Here is a 23,182-nt window from a genome sequence, read left to right on the forward strand (position 1 = left end):
CACTGTCTCCACTAGCTGACATAGTTCTGTTCCTTTTGCTATGACACTGAACTGGTAAAAACACTGTTTTGTTTTAGTGTCCAAACCTCTTGGAATGACCTCCAGCTCACACTAAAGATCTGTTCTCCTAGAACAGTGGTTCTCAACCTGTGGGTCGGGACCCCCACATTATTTTGGGGGGTCCCCAGATGATTTATTTAATGTGCAACATTGTTTTCTCTCTCAACAGTAAACAAACCAACATAAAGTTTAAGTGTATAGAGGGTATCTGCACATTTCTAAAGTGACAATTTAAGGACTTTTTAATACCTCTAAAACAGGGGTGCCCAAACTTTTTTGACGTGAGATCTACTTTTAAAATGACTAGCTCAACATGATCTACCCATCCAAAATGTTTTAGCTGAGGGCCTGAGGGAGGCTTTGGAATAGCAGCACTGGCGTTACATTTTAGACAAACACACTTACTGTAAGGGGGAAATAAATGGGAAATACTGGGGGAAATGTCTTCATCCCATTCTGTATGGGAGTGCTAGGTTTTGGGGTTCTTTGTAATGCTAGTGACTCTTGAACAAAGTATTGCACTGGAGGTTTGCCTACTTTAGAAGCCATGAAGGGAGCTGACAGGCCCTTCTTGATGTCATATTGACATATTCTTTTTATATTTTAATGATATATTTTTAGAGGCATGTCATCCTGCATGTCTACCTGCACACCCTTTGTGATCTACTGGTAGATCACCATCTAACTTTTGGGCACCCCTGCTCTAAAATGACTAATTAAACATTGGCCAAATTGTGAAAATAGCTGATCTACATGCTCACAACGCCTCGCAACGAGCATGCAGATCTGCTATTTTCACAATAGAACCGTGTTATACAAAATGTAATGCCTCAACTCTTAGTGCTCGTCAGGGTGGGGGGGGGGGGGGTCCCCAGTTAAAATATGATTATTTTGGGGTCCCAAGTTAAAATATGATTATTTTGGGGGTCCCCAGTTAAAATATGATTATTTTGAGGGTCGCAGCCTGAAAAGGTTGAGAACCACTGTCCTAGAACACGGTGGGCATCATTTATTTACAGAGTTCCATACTGACTTTGATAAAGAGAGCCAAGGGCTGAAACTTTAAACTTTAAATTGAATTATAATAAAAATAAATAAAAAGTGAAGCCCCTCCCACCTGGCCAGCCAGTTCAACATTGTAAGGAAACACTGCACTAACCAACATGGACACTGTCCAAGTCTACTCACTTCAGAGTCTCCAGTTCAACATTGTAAGGAAACACTGCACTAACCAACATGGACACAGTCCAAGTCTACTCACTTCAGAGTCTCCAGTTCAACATTGTAAGGAAACACTGCACTAACCAACATGGACACAGTCCAAGTCTACTCACTTCAGAGTCTCCAGTTCAACATTGTAAGGTAACACTGCACTAACCAACATGGACACAGTCCAAGTCTACTCACTTCAGAGTCTCCAGTTGAACATTGTAAGGAAACACTGCACTAACCAACATGGACACAGTCCAAGTCTACTCACTTCAGAGTCTCCAGTTCAACATTGTAAGGAAACACTGCACTAACCAACATGGACACAGTCCAAGTCTACTCACTTCAGAGTCTCCAGTTCAACATTGTAAGGAAACACTGCACTAACCAACATGGACACAGTCCAAGTCTACTCACTTCAGAGTCTCCAGTGCAGCAGAGAGCTTCTTCAGACCAGAGCCTCCTAAGTGGCTGAAGTTCAAGTCCAGCTGTTTCAGATGGGAGGGGTTGAAGGTCAGAGCTGAAGCCAGAGAAGAACAGCCTTCCTCTGTGAGCCCACAGCCTGACAACCTGCAGAGAAATCCATATTTAACAAAGGGCTGTTGATGTTCAAGTAGAGATCCACACAGAGAGAAAACACACTATTTATTTACCTCAGGATCTGCAGTCTACACTCTTCACTCTTCAGTAGCGCAGAGAGTTGCTCCACTTGTGATTCCTGCAGGCAGTTGAAACTGATGTCCAATTCTCTCAAATGGGAAAGATTAGATCTGAGAGCTGAGAGCAGGATGTCAAATCCTGTCTGTGTGAAGTTACAGCCAGCAAGTCTGGAATTAAAGATTACATATCTGGATTGATTATCAGAGTTTTGGAGGAGGGACCAAAGAGATGGAAAGAACAGGCAGGCAGGAATAATGTGATGTAAATCATGGTCATCTTCCAACAGGAAGCTAACTGACAGGAAACAGGAAGCTGTAAGTTAACAACAGATGATCCTGCAAACTGACAGAGAGAGGACAGACAGACAGACAGACAGACAGACAGACAGACAGACAGACAGACAGACAGACAGACAGACAGACCTGGTAGTTAGTAATAGTTGTAAAAAGAAAAAGTAAAGTGAAAAACCTCCCCGGGGTGGTGACCACAATCGCCTCCTCCTCCAAAGGGAAGCCTACTATATATATATGTTACAGTATGTTCAAGAAACCAGTAAAAGTTGTCAAGGAGCACTCGTTTTGACGTTCACCACACACTAATCACCACCAGATGGCGACGTCAGCCACTGGATAAGAGAGTTACGTCACGCTTTGAACTCGCCGCAGACCGGAAGTGTTTACTCTTTATTTACTAGCCTAGCCTAGCCTAGCCTAGCCTAGCCTAGCCTAGCCTAGCCTAGCCATTAGCTCCATTGTAGTCACTTGGACAGGGCGTTTAACGTGCGCTTGCCCAGGCCTTACGGCCTGGGCATAAATATAACGATTGCATTCACCACGGCTTCGTAACTCGCGCGGCGCTCCGCCGGCCGCGCGGCCCTGGCCCGCTCTTCGCGGCCACTCGCGCCTGCGGCGCTCGGGGGCGAAGAGCAGGACCAAGGTCCGCTGGCCTTCGCGCCGCTTGGGGCTTCGTGGACCCAGGGGGGCCTCGTAACTCGTTTGGGCTTCGTGGATACAGGGGGGCTTCGGTAGCCGCTCGCAGTGTCGTGGACAATAGAGCGGCGCACCGCCTGGAATACGTTGTTGTGGCGACCGCTTGCTCCGCCCCGTGCCGCATCACGAGTGCTCCGCGTCTCGAATGTGCTGGTTCTCTTATATCCGGTGACATATACACTTAACACTATGGCCTCCTGTGGACTCAATGAAGAATTTGACATGAAGCCTTTTTTGTGACATGTTTCCTTCATCTGTATATATTTATTTATATATTTTTTCTATTTGTGTGTACATAATGTGTTGTTTTTCTGATGTTACTGTCTTTTATTATTGCCTTTACTCATCTGATTACATTTTGTGTACTGTTTATATATTTTGTTTTGGTCTTTTCTTTAGGCGTATACTGAGGGACTCTGTGTTTTTTACACATGTTATTTTGTTTACATTGTTCGGCTATTTTATAGCTTCAACCAGGCTACACTGGTAGACTGTTTATAAATATTGTCTCTAGCCCAGATCCTCCGATTTTTAAAAGGGCAGTGTTATTAGACTAGATGGGTGTGTCTACCCAGCTGCTACACATGTGTACTGATGAACTTCCTCCGGTTCCATATAACTGGCTAGCCTATTGTGTCATTCACTTTAGACCTGATGAAGACGCCGAAGGGCGTCGAAACGTTGTCGATTTTAATGTTATAATTAATAAAGAATCAACTTTGGGAGCGAGCCACCATCTTCATCTTCTTAAAAAGAAAAAAAAAAAAAAGTACACATAATATATCAATATTTTATCGCTTCTTATTATTTTTATTATTTGTTTCTAGTCAGTGTGGGTTACCATGATATCAGCCTTATTGACTAAATGAAACAGACAACAGACTGCTGGTGCTGGTGGGCTGGGGAACCAGCAAACCTTCCAGTCTGTGTTTACACCAGTTTGACACTCAATGATTGTGTAAGTGGACGTGATAATTCCCTAGCAGCCATGATGGATCACATATTGTATTTACTGTAGCGTATCATTGTGATGTGATTCCAGAGCATAGGGGAGGCTATGCCTTCCCAAATGCTACTAGGTAGTTTTCAAATTAGGCTATAGCCTAATATACAGTATGAGCGCAGCATTATATAGACAGATTTCAGGTTTACCAAATTTGAGACTTCATGCGCAGGTGCCTAAAATGTTTCATACCGTATAATCAATTCCCCAAATGTGTTGTTTTGGGGTGCACTCAGCACTCAGCACGGGTTTCAGTTCATTCGTACCTCTTCTGTGTTGGCTGGTGAGACGTCACCCGGCCGCAACGGCATTGCACGCTGAGAACAGCTGGCTGTACAAGCTTACATACAGTAGCCTACAAGCTCACATCACGTTGTGGATGTGCCCGTAGTGACTCTGAGCTTGGAGGTCTGCTATTCTCTGCGCGCAACATCGTTGGAGAATAAAGGCTTGATCCTGATGGCCATGGGCTGCAGCTGCTGTGATCATACTCATAGAGCGCTCTCTAGTCTCTGTCTCTCCGTTCTCAGTGGAGGAAAACGTACTGCGATTTTTTTTTAAGTATCAATACTGCATTATTGAATTACTCTGTTACAAGTTAAAGTCCGTAATTCAAAAAGTAGGCTACGAAAGTGATGGCATCAAAATAAGCTCACAACGCGTCACAGCGCGACACGTTGTGAGCTTGTAGATCGGCTATTTTTAAATAGTCTCTATAGGTATAAAACAGGGCTAAAGATGGCTTTATAATATAATCATTTATATCTGCAAAGTAACTAGTAACTCAAGTTTTCATATAATTGTAGTGGAGTGAAAGTAGCCTACAATATTTGGATCCGAGATGTAGTGGAGTAGTATTGAAAAAAAAAAAGAAAAACAGCCTGGCATAGATGCTGTTTGGCTCACCCGCCGCCTAGTGGCCAGAGTGAGGACTAACCAACACCGTATCATGATTCTACCATGATGTCAACTTAATGCACACTCCTCTTATTAGAATCAAACAATACATAATAAAACAGAACTAATCTAAATAATGCTGGTTAATTAATCTGACCTCAGTATCTCCAGTTCACAATGTGGACTCTTTAATCCAGCAGAGATGAGTTCCATGAATGAATCCTCCACGTCGTTATAACTGAGATCCAATTCTCTGAGATGTGAAGGATTAGAGCTGAGAGCTGAAGACACAATTTCATAATCTGGCTCGACGAGACCACAGCCAACAAGTCTGTAAATGTAGAATATGTAAAAACAGAGATTATCAACACAGATTAGATGAAGTTCATGTTCAAGGAAAAAGAAAAAAACAAAACCATGAAAAAAAAAATCATTCAACCCCAAATATGGATCACATGGTGAGGGTTGTATCAACGCAGCCCCAGAATCATTTCCACTTAAACCAGGAGGACCACTAATGTGAACATTTGAACTGTTTGTTGTGTGTCTCTAATGGTTATTTTATGTTCATAGGAGTTTGGTCATTCTAGGGTCAAGACCACTTGACCTTTGGTGTTGTCAATGTTTTGAGGGCACAAAGGTCAAATGCCAGGACAGGAAGGTCATCAAATAAAACAATGATTTAATGTCCATGGAAATAATTAATTTAACTATTTTACTGCCAAAATCTATTGCCAGTAAAAGTGTGCGTGCACACACACACACACACACACACACACACACACACACACACACACACACACACGGGAGGCCTTAGCTATGTTTCACCAGTTTCAATTGAAACGGGCCTCAGCCACCAGGGGGCCTCCAAGAGCTAGCCAGCAAGCCTTAATCAACTTGCAACACACTTATAACACTTTTTAATAGTCATATATCCTTGTTAATATAACATCATTTAGGTCAACGCTATAACATTATGGAGTGATATAATAATAATATATAAATAGCAGCCAATCATTGACCATAGGTCAACTTCTGTGTGCGATTGTTGCGCGGCTACTGTGGCCTCGGTGCGCTGCCGGCGGCGCGGGGGGGCCTCATCAATAGCTCTTGAAACGGGCCTCCAGATTACTAAGGCCGCCCCTGCACACACACAGCATATTAGACTGTGTTTTTTGGTGAATAAATCAAGTGTTTGGTTAGAGGAGCGACTGGACTGTGGACAGGAACATAATGTGACTGTTGTGATATTATTATATATTATACAGGTACAGTATAACTCATGTCTGTTTTATTTAACTACACTGGTAACATTACATTATATATGTAATGTGTTTTTTTAGTTATAGGTGTCAATTATAATGTATTAATGTCTTATTAGCCATGGATATTTTTAATAGGACTGTCCTTTATTTGCACATAAACACAATACCACCAGACCTGATTATTATTGGATATTTTACATTAACCATCATTTCTACTTATAGTGTTAGGTGTGATGGTAGATTTATTCTCTTCTAATACATTTTCTATTCACATGACTACTAACCGAGCCTTTCTGGTGTTCCTCACAGCTGGGACCAGTCTGGATGACGCCAAGAGTCCTGTTGTTCTGTATTCCTGCAGGTCCAACTCATCCAGAACCTCCTCTGACGTCAGCAGCATGTGGGCCAGAGCTGAACACTGGGAGGGAGTCAGTGTTGTCTTTGATCTGTCCCCTGACTCCAGGTACTGTTGGATCTCCTGATGCAGTGAGTGGTCGTTCATCTCCATCAAACAGTGGAAGATGTTGATCAATCTGTCAGGAGAAATATCTGCATCCTTAAATTTCATCTTCTTCAGGTTGTTGATGGCTCTCTGGATGCTCTTTGGAATGTTTTTTCTCTGAATCAGCAGACCTCCTAACAGACTCTGGTTGGACTCCAGTGAGAGGCCATGAAGGAAGCGGAGAAAGAGGTCCAGGTGGCCATTCTTACTCTTCAGGGATTTTTTGAAGGCTCTCTTCAGGAAGACATCCAGGGGCATGTCTTTTTCTTCTTCTTCTCCTCCTCCTCCTCCTTCTCCTTCTTCTTCCTCCTCTTCCTCTTCTCCTAGGAATGTCTTCAGTACCTCAGTATTCTTCTGTGTGTAACAGTGGAACAGGTAGACTGCAGCCAGAAACTCCTGGAGGCTCAGATGAACAAAGCTGTAGACCTTTCCCTCAGATTGAACAGCCTCTTCTTTGAAGATCTCTGTGCACACTCCTGAGTACAGCGAGGCGTCTTTCACATCAAGACCACACTCTTCCAGGTCTTCTTGGTAGAACATCATGCTACCTTTCTCCAGATGTTCAAACGCCAGCCTGCCCAGCTTCAGAAGAACCTCTCTGTCCTTCTCCATGAGCTTCTGTTGATTCTCTCTCTGCTTCTTTCTCTGTCTCTTGTTTGGTCTCGTTTTCTTGTCTTTATTCTTTTCCTTGTGTATCTTGTCATACTTCAGATTCTTCCTCTTTGTCTGAACCCACAGGAAGTGGCTGTACATCGCAGTCTGGGTCTTGGGCAGCTTTTCTGTCTCGTCTGTCTTCAACATGTCCTCCAGAACGGTAGCGGTGATCCAACAGAAGACTGGGATGTGACACATGATGTGGAGGCTCTTTGATGTCTTCATGTGTGAGATGATTTTGCTGGCCAGCTTCTCATCATCACTGAATCTCTTCCTGAAGAACTCCTCCTTCTGGGGATCTGTGAACCCTCGTACTTCTGTCACTAGGTCAACATGTGCAGGAGGGATCTGATTGGCTGCTGCAGGTCTGGTAGTTATCCAGAGGAGGGCGTTAGGGAGCAGATTCCCCTTGATGAGGTTCGTCAACAGCAAGCCCACTGATGATGTCACTGTGACATCAGAAACAATGTAATTGTTCTGGAAGGCATCAGAATCAATTTCAATGTTCTCGAATTTCAGCGGAAACCTGCTTTCATCCAAACCATCAAAGATGAGGCCAACCTTCCAGACAGCGAGCTGCTCTGCTGTGACCTTCTTTAATTCTGGGTGGAAACGATGGATCAGTGAGAGAAGACTGTGCTGCTCATCTCTGACCAAGTTCAGCTCCCGGAATGAGAAGGGAACCAGGAGAATGACATCTTGATTTTCCAAACCCCTTGCCCAGTCCAGAGTGAACTTACGCACAGAGAAGGTTTTTCCAATGCCAGCGATGCCCTTGGTCAGAACTCTTCTGTTTGGTTTATCCCTGCCTAAGAGGAGGGGCTTAAAGATGTCACAGCATTTGATTGGTTGGTCATGGAGGGTCCTCTTCTTGGAAGCTGTCTCAAGCTGCCAGACCTCATGTTGGGTATTAACCCCTTCACTCTCTCCAGCTGAGAGGTAGAGCTCTGTGTAGATGCTGCTGAGGGAGGGCACTTCAGTGACGTATGTCACACGATCAAGACGGTTCAAACCGACCTTATAAACCTTTAGCTGCTCCTGTGGACTGACACCTGCTATGAGAAGACAATGAAGACATGTTAAACATTCAAGTTAATGTATAACTTTACATCTAATATACCATTAAAACTATGTCTTAAATACCCTTCTGAAAAGCTATACAATCTGTCAAGAAAGAGTGAAAAAAAAAACAGCATAATAAATAACTTTGTATTAGGGGTGTAACGATATAGTAACTGAATCGAAAAAATCATTTTTAATTTGCAATGATCTACTGTATCGATTTGCAAAAGCAAATATCGTACCGTTTGGCTCTGCATATCGTATTGTATTGTTTAAAATACAATAATCGGTATGGAATCGTTTTGCAATGCAAATAATCTATTGTATCGAAACTAAGTATTTGTGCCTTGTATTTAGCAATTTTAAGAGGTAACATTCAAAAGAGGGGTCTAATTACTTTTCCATTCTGTATAGCTACTCTTGGTCTATCGATAAATGTGTGTAATCTCCATATATTTGCTAAATAATCACAGGGTTTATTTATTTATACCCAAAATAATAGATTTTTACCTAAAAGAAACTGCTCTATTGACACGTTTCACACAGATTTAATGTCTTTGCTAAATAGTTACTATATCGATTTTAAATCATTGAATCGAATCCTATCGTATCACGATGAATGAATAATATCGTCCATGTATCGTATCGTCAACCATGTATTGTGATGTGTTTCGTATCGTTGTTCAGATGTATCGTTACACCCCTACTTTGTATCATTTGTTAATCACCAGTATTTGGACATTGATACAGGAATACAACGTGGACATTTAGTACGATGATGTTTTCTGCTATTTAAACATTTCATTAATTGATATGAAATGTTAATTAGTGTAAAATGCGTCCAGTCTTACTTTGTTCACTTGTGTTTTGACTGGATGTCTTCTGTTCAGGTGTGGTTCTGAGTCTCTCTCTGTGGAGATGAAGACAATATAATATAAATAGATAGTCTAATATATTAAGTTATATCATTGAATTAACCACTTAAGACCTATATTACTTGTCCTCCAATGAATAGTGCAGATATACAAGCTCACAATTCTCCCCTTTGCAAATCCCGCCCCATTCTGCCCTGTTACTATGGTGGTACAGATGACCCTGGGCAGATTGTTTTTATAGTGGCAGTGAATGGGGGGAGAGGGTATTTTCATTGCCTCATTATTGCAATTTAAAGTACCAAAGGAAAAACATCTAGGTGATATTAATAAAAAGGGAAGACAAAGGTACAGTAGTTACATTGCAAAACAGGGGGTTTCCCCGAAAATATATGTTTTAATTTGTTTAATCCCAGTGGGACAGAATCACCATTGCAGATTCTTTTATAGTGGAAGTGGATGGGATTTTTCTTTTTTTCATAGCCTCATTACAGCTATATAAAGTACCCAAAAAAACACATCTACGTGATATTAATAAAAAGGGAAGAAAAAGGTACAGTAATTACATAGCAAAACAGTAGTTTTCCCCCGAAAATATATGTTTTAATTAGTTTAATCCTCTGGATCAGAGAGAGAATAGAAATAGAAAGAGAAAGCGCAGTGCATCTTGGGTAGGAAGATGACAGCCAGATTATAGTTCTCCTCACATAATAGGCTGGCTTTCGTAATTCTGCCCATTTAAAATATATGTACCCAATCGTAACTCTTAGTTACATTGATAAGGTCCATGTGAACTAGTTTGTTGAAGCTTATTCATTATATTGAGCGAAATCGCGATCACCTCGCGCGGCCGTACTAGACGCACGCCGTGTCGCGCAGTGCGCACCGTTCTTGAAAGCCTGAAGCAACATTCTCCACTGCACAAACTCCACCCCGATAGCAAAAAGTGAATGGTTTTTTCTGGTTGGCCAGTCAGGGAGTCTCAGGGACCAATCAGAAGGCTGACAAACAGTGGATTGTAATGTTCATGATCTGACAATATTATAGTTGATCCACAAGGGGGCGCTTGGCATTTGAATATACTAGTAACATCACTGAAGCAGTGCCCCAGATGTAGATCATTGTGTGATGTTGACATTGTGAGTGAAGGACACACGTTCTCAGTGCTCTCTTGTTACCAAGTAAAGAAGTTAAAATAAATACTGTTTGGAGTTAAAGGACTGCTGTGGGGATTCATTCAAGAACTTTACAACAGTGTGTTGTTATGCCATGTGTTGTGAGCTTGTAGATCTTTCTTTTGATCTATATAGACACCTGGCCTGTATCATGTAGCATTGTAAACCAGGCTCCTCATAGGAGGAGTCAGTTTACTAGGCTATGTATCATGTACAAAGAGGTTAGGAAAGGTTTTGGCAGCTGGATATGGGAGTGGATCCTAACAGCGAATATGAACTGTGCGGCAGTGGCTCAGGGCTGGATGGAGAACCACATGGTTCAAGACTCTGAACCCCTAACTGCTCCTGATGAGCAGGTTGGTGCCAAGCATGGTTTCCTCTGCCATCGGTGTGTGAATGAGTGTGTGTGTGTGTGTGTGTGTGTGTGTGTGTGTGTGTGTGTGTGTGTGTGTGTGTGTGTGTGTGTGTGTGTGTGTGTGTGTGTGTATCCATAGACTAAGATTAGACATACAGTATCAAAGAGATTCTGAACTTGATGAGTGCATCTACCAGTATTTGTGTTCAAGATGTTTTCTTGTAAAATGTGAACATAAATAAATAATTAAATGTGTGCGCGTGTGTAATGCACAATCTATGTGAAGCGATTTGGAATAAGGCGCTATATAAATGCCAATTGGCATAACTAACAGCCAATTGGAACATCAAATTCAACAGTTTCTTTTTTTTTTTTCTGAGACAGCACTGCTACTGAAGTACTGCACTAATGTACTGTTCAGTAACTATGACAACATCAAAGGGGAGGAACTGGTGGAGAGGGCAGGCAGCACAAGATGAGAAGCAGTATGGGGGGGGGGGGGAAGAGGACCAAGTTAGACTAAGTTAGCCTGGTTCCAGCCCATAGACCCCGCCCACTCTCAGAGTGAACTGTTTCTCTAGTCTGGAGCTGAGTAAAGTAATCGGCAGTTAAGCAAACCAAAAATTAGATCTCTCCAATGAGCGCAGGGGTGGGGGTGGGTCTAACGAATATCCAATCCGCACAGCAGCAGACCTGCCAACCCTGGCGCCCGCAGTGCCCGCGCAGCACCCGTGGTGCAAATTTTGTGGTTTTCCCGCACAAAACAGTGTATATTTTGGGGGGTTCCACGCGCCTTTTTGGGTGGGACCTTTACAGTTATGTTAACAAAATTTCACACCAGAAATGTAGCACATTGCATGTCTTGACTTACACTAATAGGAGGAGGCAAGATCAACCTTTTAAATAAAAATGCCATTTGGTCTGGAGAAAAAGTAGGCTAGTATTACCAGGCAATACAGTAATGTTGCTTTGGCAATATTGTTGACAAATCCTTAATAAAATATATTAACTGCACTTGCTCAGAGTTAGTTAACAATAGACTAGCAAAACAGTCTCACCAGTGACTTAATGAATGAACATACATCAACATAATCATGTTATTCAAATAGCAAAATAGCTTTACATTGTCAGGTAGGCTATTTACCTTTAAATATTTACCTGTGTCTTTGTTAAACATTGTTAATTGAGCAGCCTAAATAAAACCACCTTTCTGTGCATGATTTGCATGAAGTTGAAAGTATTCAACTCATGTAGGTTTCTATTGCATTCATTAAAATAGGCCTACATTCTGTATAGATCAAATACTGTCTAGTCTGTATATTCATTCATAGAGGATACAGGCTACTCATTGTTAACAAACCATTAATGTCTTCATATATTCACAGGTGATAAATAACTTGTTCACCTTTAATGTTTTTGACAATACACATAGTCCCCCTAATTCCTTCATTCATACTCATTTAGAGATAGTGGAACAGGGAGCCCAGTATTTTATTTTCATTCTTTTGGATCTTTACTCTAAAGCCTAATCATGGTCAATGTATGCTACAGTTCATTGTACCTGGTCACAAGTTTTGACATTTCCCGACTTCGCTCACGTGCAACACCGTCGTATGACGAAGGATAACACAGGCTTCATACACAACAAGCTGTCGCGGGGGCGACCGCAGTTTAATAGTATAATATTATTGATTCACTTGATTAAAACCCTAACCGCGTCGCGGAGAGGAGCGACAACAACATAACAACCATTTCATTCTCACCATCGTGGCTGCTGACATGTGAATTCACCTTAGCTGAGTGTTATCTTAATAGATTACCTGTTAGTCAGACTACTACTCGTTGCACGGCAGCATTGTAGGGGCGACACCGACGACTCGCACAACACGGCCATTCTCCGTTTATCTTCTTTATAAATTAATCGTATTAATATCGCCGTTGTACAAACCGGGCGGCGATAGCTATGAGATGAGTAGCTTCTTATTATAACTCTATGATGAGTAGCGTAAGTGTACATGCTGCACCGCGCTGAAATCCAAAACAAACTCATGGCATCCGGTTCAATTCTTCTTCTGCCGAAAAAAACGAGCATATCTTCTGTTCTAGTGCTCCCCAGCGCCATGCGCCCCATTCGCACACCATTCAAGTGGTGCCTGGGAGGAACTACACGGCAGGTTGCAAAAATCTTCGCCTCGTTTGCTGCTGCAGAATGTGCTGTTATACCACGCCCATCCCCCGAAGTTGCGTAGCAATGAGGGGAAATATCGTACCTGCGTACAGAGCCTTAAAATGCGTGCTTAGTACGCAAAATGCGTACGGGTTGGCAGGTCTGCAGCAGTTGAAAGTTCAAACGAAGTTCACACACCAGGCAGGCAGGCAGGCACACACACACACACACACACACACACACACACACACACACACACACACACACACACACATGCGCGCGCGCTGATTTCACCAAGCTGTTAATGTTGATTACATGTTTCTGGTCGCAGATATGTGTGGAAACAGTCACTGGCACTAGTAATGCGCGGGTGACGTTTTTTTCATAACCCGCACCGCCCATAGCCGCAGGACAATATATAAATCAACGAATCCGCCCGCCCCGCAACCCACATTTAAAAAAAAGATGGTATATCATCTCCACAATAGCTCATCTTTATATATGGCTCTTCTAAGTGAAGGGTAATCCACCGGCCACTAGGGGGCAGTATTTCATTTGGTTTATTGTTTGGCTGAATGAGGATGTAAGAGGAAGAGTCAGCCATTGTTGTTTATGTCAGTTCTTCCAGTCAGACGTTTATGCCATGTTGTTTGGGAGTTGTTCACTTCATTATTGTAAGTGTGCTTTCTTTTTGGTTATGTTTTAAACTATGCAGTTCTTGTTACTGTATTTTGTTTACTACTCACTCCTTACTATTAGTCTTTATATTTACATGTGTAAATCAGCCTATGCTTTTTGTGTTTTTGTTTTTACTGCAGGGCTTCTTCATCTTTGTCATTAAAAACTGATAATTGACATTGAGGAGTCTATTTCTTCATGAAGAAGCCATGGTTGTCGTTGGATGCTCCGTGCCTGACTGCGGTTTCCAGACTGCCGACGTGTCAGAGGCTCTCGCCATTGCTCTGTTGACAAATCATGGACTTGCCCATCAGAGCTCACCGCCTGTCATGGCCGCCCCGGCCCAGGCCCCAACCCCTCAGGGCCCAAAACTGGACCGGCCGAAGATCGACGTTGGTGTGTCCATCGAGGAATGGAACGTGTTCATCCGTCGCTGGGACGTCTTCTGCACCGGCTCGGGCATAGGAGCCGCCCAGGCCCCTTTCCAGCTATTCCAGTGCGCTGGGACTGAACTTGGTGACAGCCTGCTTAAAGCCAATCCCACCGCCATGTCAGGGTCTCTGCAGGATGTCATCGCCGCCATGCGTTCTCTGGCAGTCATTCCAGTCGCCACATGTGTACTGCGCACCGAACTGCTTCAGTTACGCCAGGAACGCGACGAGACCTTCCGTGCCTTCACTGCCAGGGTGCGGGGGAGAGCAGAGACGTGTGCCTACGTTGCGCTATGTGGGTGTGGCACGGCCGTGGACTACACCGACCACATTATCCGCGATGTTCTAATTAATGGGATTTATGACTCTGACATACGCCGCGAGGCGCTGGGAACAATTGACATTCTGAAAATGCCAGTTAACGACGTAGTTGCACTTGTCGAGAACAAAGAGATGGCACGTAATGCTCTCCCGTCCTCCGCCCTGTTGGCCGTGTCGTCGTTCCAGCGCTTAAAGAAAGGCTCACAGGTGAGCCCCACCCCGACCCTAGGCCCAGCGGACAAGGCTAGAGTAGCCTCGTGCCCGGAGTGCAAGGGCACCTTTAATGTCTTCACGGAAGGGCCTCGCGGATGGAACACTAAGCCTCACCAGCTTTGTATTGACTGTTATAGGGCCCGCCGACGGAGGGGGAGGCGACCACAGCCGTCCGCCAGTCAACAGGCCACCTTGGAGTTAGAGCCGTTCTCCCAGAATGCATCTTTTCAGTCTAGTTCCCACCCTGGCCGACGTCGCAGGGGCCATGTCGAGTCGCCTGTCATTCTCGAGCACCACATTTTCTCAAAGGGCGAATGGCGGCGAGCGAGGACGAGGGACCATCCTCGCGCACCGATCACCATCTCTGTTGACAGGCCAGTCGGACTGTGTGGCCCTGATGGCCAGGGCTCAGGCACCGTGGCGAGGGTATCTGCCATTGCGGACACTGGTGCGCAGTCAGACCTCTGGTCTCTTGAGGAGTTCCTTGCCTGCGGCTTCTCACGCGAGGACCTGCGTCCTGTCCGCCTCAGCATGTCGGCTGCCAACCGCTTCCCCATAGCTGTCGAGGGTGCTTTCTTCGCTAGGCTCTCTACTACCTCCGGCAGCGGTGAAGTCTCTTCCTGCCGTTCCATGGTGTACGTGAGCAGCTCGGTCCAGGCCATGTACCTCTCCTACGATTCGTTGCTCAACCTTGGTCTCTTGCCTAAGAACTTCCCATCGGGTGACATCGACGGGGGTCCAGAAGGTGAGGATGGGCCCGACATTCCACGCACGCCCAGCCATCCATTATCCGTTGCTGCCATGAGGTCCACCAACGGTGGCTGCACCGACCAGAATGACCCTCATGGTTCCAAGTGTTCGTGTCCCCAGCGTGCGGTCCCTCCGGCACGCCCTGCGGCCCTACCGTTCCCCTGCACACCGGAGAGCAACAGCCGGATGAAGGATTGGCTACTCCAGAGATACGCTTCATCCACTTTCAACACTTGCCCGCATCGAGCGTTGCCATGCATGGAAGGGCCGCCCATCGAAATGCACGTAGACCCTGCAGCCACGCCGAAAGCATGCCACACCGCAGCCTTGGTGCCTCTACACTGGCAGCAGAGAGTCCACAATGACCTTCTCCGCGACGAGGCCCTTGGTGTCATTGAACGCGTGCCATACGGAGAACCAGTGACATGGTGCCACCGTATGGTGGTCACTCGGAAGCATGACGGTTCCCCTCGCAGGACTGTGGACCTCTCGCCCCTCAACAAGTTCTGCCAGCGTGAGACTTTCGCCTCTGAGTCTCCATTCCACCTTGCGCGTCGTATCCCAAAGGGCACCTGGAAGTAGAGCGTAGCATGGGTCCTCCAGGACCCGATAACCCGAGACCCGAACCGAGACCCGAGCCGTTTCGGGTCTAAAATATTCACTTGTCCCTCGGGTTAGGGTAGGGTAGGGTCTAATTGCCTCGGGTCCGTTCGGGGCTGTCCAAAATGCAGGATCCGAAAAGGATCCGAGAGGACCCGAGATTTAAACATATATATCCTTCAACATTAAAATATATATTGTTTTAATGAGACATGCATTGTAATTACGCTCCCAAATCCATATTATCGTCTGTTCTGGCTTATTGAGTGAGTCCCGTTCAGTGCATCCAATCTCAAGCGTTGCGCTGCTGCTGCAGTGAAAATCACGGAGGGCTTTTTTTGCGAGATGAAATACAAACAAAGGCCACGTGGAACGTCATTTAGCCTATATGGAACATGTTTCTGGACATCATCTGCGGGGACGGGCGACATAAAGTCGGCGAAAATCTGTCTATCTGCATTGCAACAATGCAACACAAACGCACCGACGCACGCAAGCCAGCTGAGTCTCATCTCGTCTCTGTGATCAGCCACGTGCACACATAGACATAAAAGGGGGCATGATCCCCTGCCCTTTTATCCGTCTGTAAAAAGTGCCCTCTTCAGACCATGAATGATTTTTTTTTACATTGGTAAAATAAATTCAAATGTCCCCGGGCACTTTCCATATCATAACTGAAGGCTGCATTCAAGAGAATGCAGCCTTCAGTTACATTTCTAAAAGGCCCTTTTAGAAATGTCTGCCCCTGCCTCTCTAAAATTCTCTGCACGTCCCTGTCTGTGATATTCTGAGTCTGACGGGCAGCCGAGAGCGCAGGAGGAGGAAAGTTTTGTGATGCGAGCTGTGGTGTCGTGCATCATGCATGGACACTAGGCTACTGGACAGTGGACATTAACATACTCACTGCCTAGACAGGTTTGTGTTTGTTGTGTGATATCACGGTGATTGTTGAGCTAGGGACTGAGTTCAAGATGTTCTGCATAATGCACGGCTTTGCACGCACGGCATGCGTCGCAACTCTCCGTTGATGGCTCGCTTATTGAGAGGCGGGCGAGGTGCGCTCAGCGCCGCTCACTGCGCTGTCAAGCGTCTGCTACTCTCAAAGTTGCCTAATATTGAAAAATAAGCATAATATAGCATCAAGATCGCTGCAAGATCGGGTCCGTTTTCCCCGGGTCCATTTTAGGGTCGGGGCCAATTTAATTCGGCTCTGGGTCCAATTTAATTTAGCTCCGGTTCGGACCGGATCCAACCACTATCGGATCCATTTCGGGCCGGGGCTAGACCATCTGTATTTTTCTCGGGGCCGGTTCGGCTCGGTCCAAATTTCCTCGGTTCCATTTCGGCTCGGATCCCATTTTTTGGACCCGTGCTACCCTCTACCTGGAAGACTGTCACGGACGCCTGGAACGGCTACCATAGTGTGCCCCTGCGTGAGTAAGATCGCCATCTGACCACCTTTATCACACCCTTTGGCCGCTGGAGCTACACAAGGGCGCCACAGGGTTTCCTGTCATCTGGGGATGGCTACAACCGCCGCTTTGATGCTGTCCTCTCGGATTATGAGCGCAAAGAACGCTGCGTGGATGATACTATCCACTACGACACCGACCTGGAGCAGCACTAGTGGCGGACGATTGACTTTCTGACACGTGTCGGTCGCTCGGGCATTGTGTTGAACCCGGATAAGTTCCAGTTTGCAGAGAGAGATGTTGATTTTGCTGGCTTCAGGGTGTCGGACGCCACCATCGAACCTCTCCCCAAGTACTTAGATGCCATCCGGGACTTCCCTGCCCCAGAATCTACCACAGATATCAGGAGCTGGTTCGGCCTTGTCAACCAGGTGGCTAACTATGCCCAGTTGCGCGACACGATGGCTCCGTTCAAGCCGTTCCTCAGCCCACGCTGTAAGTTCTCGTGGTCGCCTGAAATGGAGGAAGCCTTCCAGTCGTCCAAGCATGCCATTATTGAGGCCATCCGTGAGGGCGTGGAGATCTACGACATGCAGAGGCGCACCTGCCTCCGTCCCGACTGGTCCAGGCGTGGTATCGGTTACTTTCTGCTCCAACAGCATTGTAGCTGCACCTCGGGCGTGCCAGACTGCTGCCCGGGAGGATGGAGGATCACCCTCGCCGGGTCACGCTTCCTGTCCCCAGCGGAGCAACGTTATGCGGCCGTTGAGGGTGAGGCCCTGGCCGTGGCCTGGGGTCTGGAGCAGACACGATACTTTACACAGGGTTGTGACAACCTCGTTGTGGTCACCGACCATAAGCCTTTGGTGAAGATTTTCGGCGACCGCACTCTGGATGAGATTACGAACTCACGACTGTTTAGACTCAAGCAGCGCACCCTCCCATGGCGCTTCGACATTGTGCACCTCCCAGGCAAGAGCAACCATGCTGCTGATGCAACCTCCAGACATCCTTCTCCCTCTGGCTCAGCAGACGGCCTCTCCCTGGGATTGCCAGGTATGCCTGACGACGTGGAGTCCGCGCACATGGCTTCCATCCGCAATGATGCACAAGAGCTCGGTGCCATCTCCTGGTCCCTCCTTGCACGGGAGACGGCGGCCGACGCATGCCTCGGCCGCCTTCTGTACTTGATTGAGCACGAGGATAGAATCGACCCGAACGACACCGCCCTGGCCAGTCTGGCGCCGGTCTGTGACTCTATCTACGCGCAGGATGGTGTCCTGCTATATTGTGACCGCGTCGTGGTCCCTCCGTCCCTTCATGACAGAGTCCTTCGGAATCTCCATGCGGCCCACCAGGGGATTTCAGCAATGGAGCAATGCGCCCGTGCCATAGTCTACTGGCCTGGGATGTCAGAGGGCATCCGAGCCACCAGGTACGGGTGTGCAGACTGTAACCGCAATGCGCCGTCTCAGGCAGCCATGCCCCCTGTGCCGTCTTCACCACCGTCCACCCCATTTGAGGCTGTGTTTGCTGACTTCTTCGACTATGGGGGCCGCCACTATCTAGTGGTCGGGGATCGTCTTTCAGGCTGGGTAGAGGTCCTGTGCTCCACGGCGGGCACTGATATGGGAGGCTCGGCTGGCCTGGTTCGCCACCTCCGCTCGTTCTTCGGCTCCTTTGGCGTACCGGAGGAACTTTCTAGCGATGGTGGGCCGGAGTTCATGGCGGGCCAGACGCAAGACTTCCTCCGCTTCTGGGACGTCAAGCATCGTGTCTCCTCTGTCGCTTTCCCGCAATCGAATGGTAGAGCGGAGGTCGCGGTGAAGACTGCGAAGCGCCTCCTGATGTCCAACACTGGCCCGACTGGTAGTCTCGATCATGACCGCTTTCTGCGTGCCATGATACAGTTGCGCAACACACCTGACCCTGACTGCAACCTCTCACCAGCACAGATTATCTATGGTCGCCCCCTTTGAGGTTCGCTTTCCTTCGTCAACAAGCTTGAGAAGTTCTCAGACTCTCGTGTCCGTCCGCTCTGGCGCCAGGCGTGGGCTGCGAAGGAGGATGCCCTTCGGACGCGGATGTCCCGTACCACCGAATCCCTGAGGTCTCACTCAAGACCACTCCGCTCGTTGGCACCTGGAGCTAGGGTGTTTCTCCAGAATCAGCAGGGCCCGAGCCCTAACAAGTGGGACAGGTCGGGGGTGGTGGTGGAGTCGCCAGTATCGGGTTAAGGTGGATGGATCAGGACGCCTGACTTTACGCAACCGGCGGTTCCTCCGTGGCTATTAGGGTTGCCACCCGTTCCGTATAATACGGAATCGTTCCGTATTGGACAATTAAAAGATGCGTTCCGTATTGAACCAATACGGAACGCGGTTTGTTCCGTATTTAACCAAATGCCCCATAAAGGTCTGTCACACAAACCTCAACACAGAATTTAACAATAATGAATGAAATAAAACACAGGAAAAGACAGCAAAGGGAGGGAGAGGCACGAAGGACCGCCTTTGAGGCGGCTCGCAGTCGCTGTCTCCTCTCCTCTCCTCTCTGCTAGCCCGGTCCCTGTCTGCATATCACTGCATGTCGCTGTCAATCACCGTTGCCTAGTTACAGTCAGCAATCACTGAACTTCCTCCTTCCACCAGGCACACCGCGCGCTTTAAGAATGTCGTCTGAAGACAATACTCCACCGCCTCAAAAAAGGACAGACGCCTACAAAGGTACAGACGCGAGTGGGAAGAAACAAACCCGTGGCTTGACAGCGTCAGTGAAGGTTGCTTGCCAAGCAACATAGCCTACAGTGTGTGGAGAAAAATAACATGCAGTTGCCAGGTCTGATAATATAAGCCATGTTGGGCTAGGTTGGATGAAATACCATGCAGTGTTGCCAAATCTGACTATTATAAGTATTTTGGGCTCTTGTTTCTGTAAAGTTGCTCAGGTTTAGGCTAGTGAAGCCTATTCAGCCTAAAGTAAAAATTTTCAATGTTCATAAAATAGGCTATGCTCAGGTTTAGGCTAGTGAAGCCTATTCAGCCTAAAGTAAAAATATTCAATGTTCATTGCTAATAAAGCACTTTAAACTAGGCTATGCTCAGGTTCAGGCTAGTGAAGCCTATTCAGCCTAAAGTAAAACATGTTTAATCTTCGTTGCTAATAAAGCACTTTAAACTTTAAGTATATGACTTAATGGTTCCTTGACTACCTTCTCTTTACTGACCACCAAGTGACCCAATACAAGAGCCAGGTTCAAATCATTCATACATTGCTTTATTTCATACAAAATTAACTTATTCATATTTTAGAAACAATTGGCCACTTCAAACTGCAAAACAATATAGGTTATACCATGTTGTGTGTTATAGTTATAACTATTCTATGCATTTCATGGGTTTGGGACTGCATTTTTTCGCCGGCCGGCGGCTGTGCCACGCGCACGGAACGCACGCACCGCGTGCCCGGAAGAGGTGTTCCTTATTTCAATTTCTGAAAGGTGGCAACCCTAGTGGCTATACACCGGCTACCCCCTATGCCCTTGCCCTGCCGCAACCCGTGGCACTGGTGCCACCACCTGTGGCCCCGGTATGCCAGCCGCTGCCTGTCTGCCCGGACCCGGTGACGCCCCAGGGGCTCATTCTGCAGTCAGGGGATGGGCCCCATGATGCAGGATTGGGCTCCTCTCCTCCACTGCCGTCTGATGAGGCGGCCCCCGACCTCGGGTCCCAGGGTGACCCTATTCCCTCCGGCGTCGCCCCGGCTGCGTCACCTCGGGTCACGCGGCCGCCGTCGTCTCCGCCCCTGTCTGTGCGGCCGTGCCGCACTAGGAAGCCGCCCAAGCACTACGAGCCTGAGTCCGGCCGTTGGACGCTGGACTGAGTCCTTTAATCTATTTTGTTTTATAGCTTGCCGGACTGGGGGGGATGAAGGGTAATCCACCGGCCACTAGGGGGCAGTATTTCATTTGGTTTATTGTTTGGCTGAATGAGGATGTAAGAGGAAGAGTCAGCCATTGTTGTTTATGTCAGTTCTTCCAGTCAGACGTTTATGCCATGTTGTTTGGGAGTTGTTCACTTCATTATTGTAAGTGTGCTTTCTTTTTGGTTATGTTTTAAACTATGCAGTTCTTGTTACTGTATTTTGTTTACTACTCACTCCTCACTATTAGTCTTTATATTTACATGTGTAAATCAGCCTATGCTTTTTGTGTTTTTGTTTTTACTGCAGGGCTTCTTCATCTTTGTCATTAAAAACTGATAATTGACATTGAGGAGTCTATTTCTTCACTAAGTACCCAAAGTCGCTTTACAGAAAGGTTTACAGTAGCACAATATTGTCATGGGCTAAATAAACAAACGTGTTGTTCAAATTGGGGTTTAGCCTAAAAGACATTAATTCAAAGACGTTCATTCTCTCTGGGGCATCGTCGGGGTAAGAATGGCGTTTCAGGTTTTATGTCAGTCATATTTATACAGCGCCTCGCACTTTAAACAGACAGCAAAAGACAGACAATATTAAATACTGTTGGTTATTGATTAATCACCAGATTGGAGAGATGCACGGGAGCGACTGGAGTCTCGAGGTGAGCGTGGTTGGTTCATTCAGTCAAAAAAATCTGTCTCATATGCGAAAGTTGTGTTTCAAATCGTATCCGTGGACTGGCTGGTTATATAACCTAACCGACACAAAGTATTTATAAACAGACTTGTGTGGATGACAGAGACATATAAGTGAAATCTTGATCAGCGACACGTGCTGAATTGTTTGTGCATCTTCTCTGCTGTGCTCACGTTGTGTCAAATGTTGGCAAAATGTGGTTCGCGGGCCCAACAGGAGCGGAATTGGGACGGTCCTCGCACCAAGGAGCGGGGAAGAAACCTCGCTCCTCTCTGGCGCATTTTAAAACTCACTCGCTATTGCTCGTATTCAAACGTTGTATTCTTATTCTTATAGGCCTACTCTTATTAAGAATAAAAGGCAAATAAGAACAGGAGATTATTCTTATTTATTTTTTGCACATGAGAGTGGTGATAACCCGCCCGCCCGCCGCCCGCCAATGGAGTCTGAAAACCTCAACCCACCCACCCGCATGCGGGCGGGTTGGCGGGCGGGTGGGGGCACCGGGTTGATCCGCGCATCACTAACTGGCACAGACAAACACACACACACGCGCGCCACGACCGTGCTTCGCGATCCGTAAATCGTTCAGACGGGGCACAGTGTCAGACTCAAGCGTCAGCTGAGTCTGAAATCAGGCTAAGACTAAGTACTAAGGACTAAGGAGGTTGAGGGTTAGGGTTAGACTAAGTATTAAAGGGCCATGAAACAGAAAATCACTTTTTCTATAAATATATATTATATCAATGAGTCACTTGTGATAGGGAGCAGTGATATGGTTCAATTTGCCCATAGGATTGGGGATTCAGAGCTTTCTGCTGTCTCTGTAGCTATTTCTGTGTACTTCCAGTTTCTAGGTCGAAAAGAAATATTTCGCGCCACTCATTAAATATTAGCTCACACTGTTCTATTGTGCAATGTGACGTAGGCATATCTAATTAATATTAACGTTTGTTTAATATAGAGTTGTATCAAGGGGGGGCGTGGTTTCATTCTCGTTGTGTTGTTCAGAGCATAGACTGTAGGGCTGTCGCATTGGGGCACTTGTTGATTAGATTCGGCAACTCCATGTTCTATAACCAGTTAAAATGTGCAAGTATTTTACAAACAAGCTGTCTGAGCTTCATCCATGGACACACTTTCTCCAGCTCTGGACTGTTTACCACGGAACCGAAGAAGAAGGGACGCTAAGCTATCGCCGATAGCTATTTTCTGTGTAGTGTGTGTGTGTGTGTGTGTGTGTGCGTGCGTGCGTTGTGACAGTGCGTGCACACACACACAACGTCC

General features: G+C 46.4%; 2 protein-coding genes and 1 pseudogene across 3 annotated transcripts in view; all 3 read right to left on the minus strand.

Annotated features, from left to right (window-relative positions):
• Positions 1-9,043, minus strand: part of LOC308308407 (protein NLRC3-like) — a gene marked incomplete at its 5' end in the record, with an annotated part of 12,621 nt that extends 3,578 nt beyond the window's left edge. The window contains 3 exons of the mRNA XM_080753825.1: positions 1,687-1,805; positions 6,391-8,200; positions 9,030-9,043. Coding sequence (XP_080609951.1) covers positions 1,687-1,805; positions 6,391-8,200; positions 9,030-9,043 — 1,943 coding nt within the window. The remainder of the gene's footprint in view (positions 1-1,686; positions 1,806-6,390; positions 8,201-9,029) is intronic.
• Positions 1-23,182, minus strand: part of LOC308308496 — a 190,067-nt pseudogene that overhangs the window by 25,743 nt on the left and 141,142 nt on the right. The gene's annotated exons all lie outside the window — the stretch shown is intronic.
• LOC308309085 (uncharacterized protein) overlaps positions 9,099-23,182 on the minus strand; it is a 92,473-nt gene continuing 78,389 nt past the window's right edge. The window contains exon 5 of the mRNA XM_080754551.1: positions 9,099-9,211. Coding sequence (XP_080610677.1) covers positions 9,127-9,211 — 85 coding nt within the window. The 3' untranslated portion in view covers positions 9,099-9,126. The remainder of the gene's footprint in view (positions 9,212-23,182) is intronic.

This window comes from Nannobrachium achirus (genome assembly GCF_963921795.1).
Source record: "Nannobrachium achirus genome assembly, chromosome: 23".
Classification (NCBI taxonomy): domain Eukaryota; kingdom Metazoa; phylum Chordata; class Actinopteri; order Myctophiformes; family Myctophidae; genus Nannobrachium; species Nannobrachium achirus.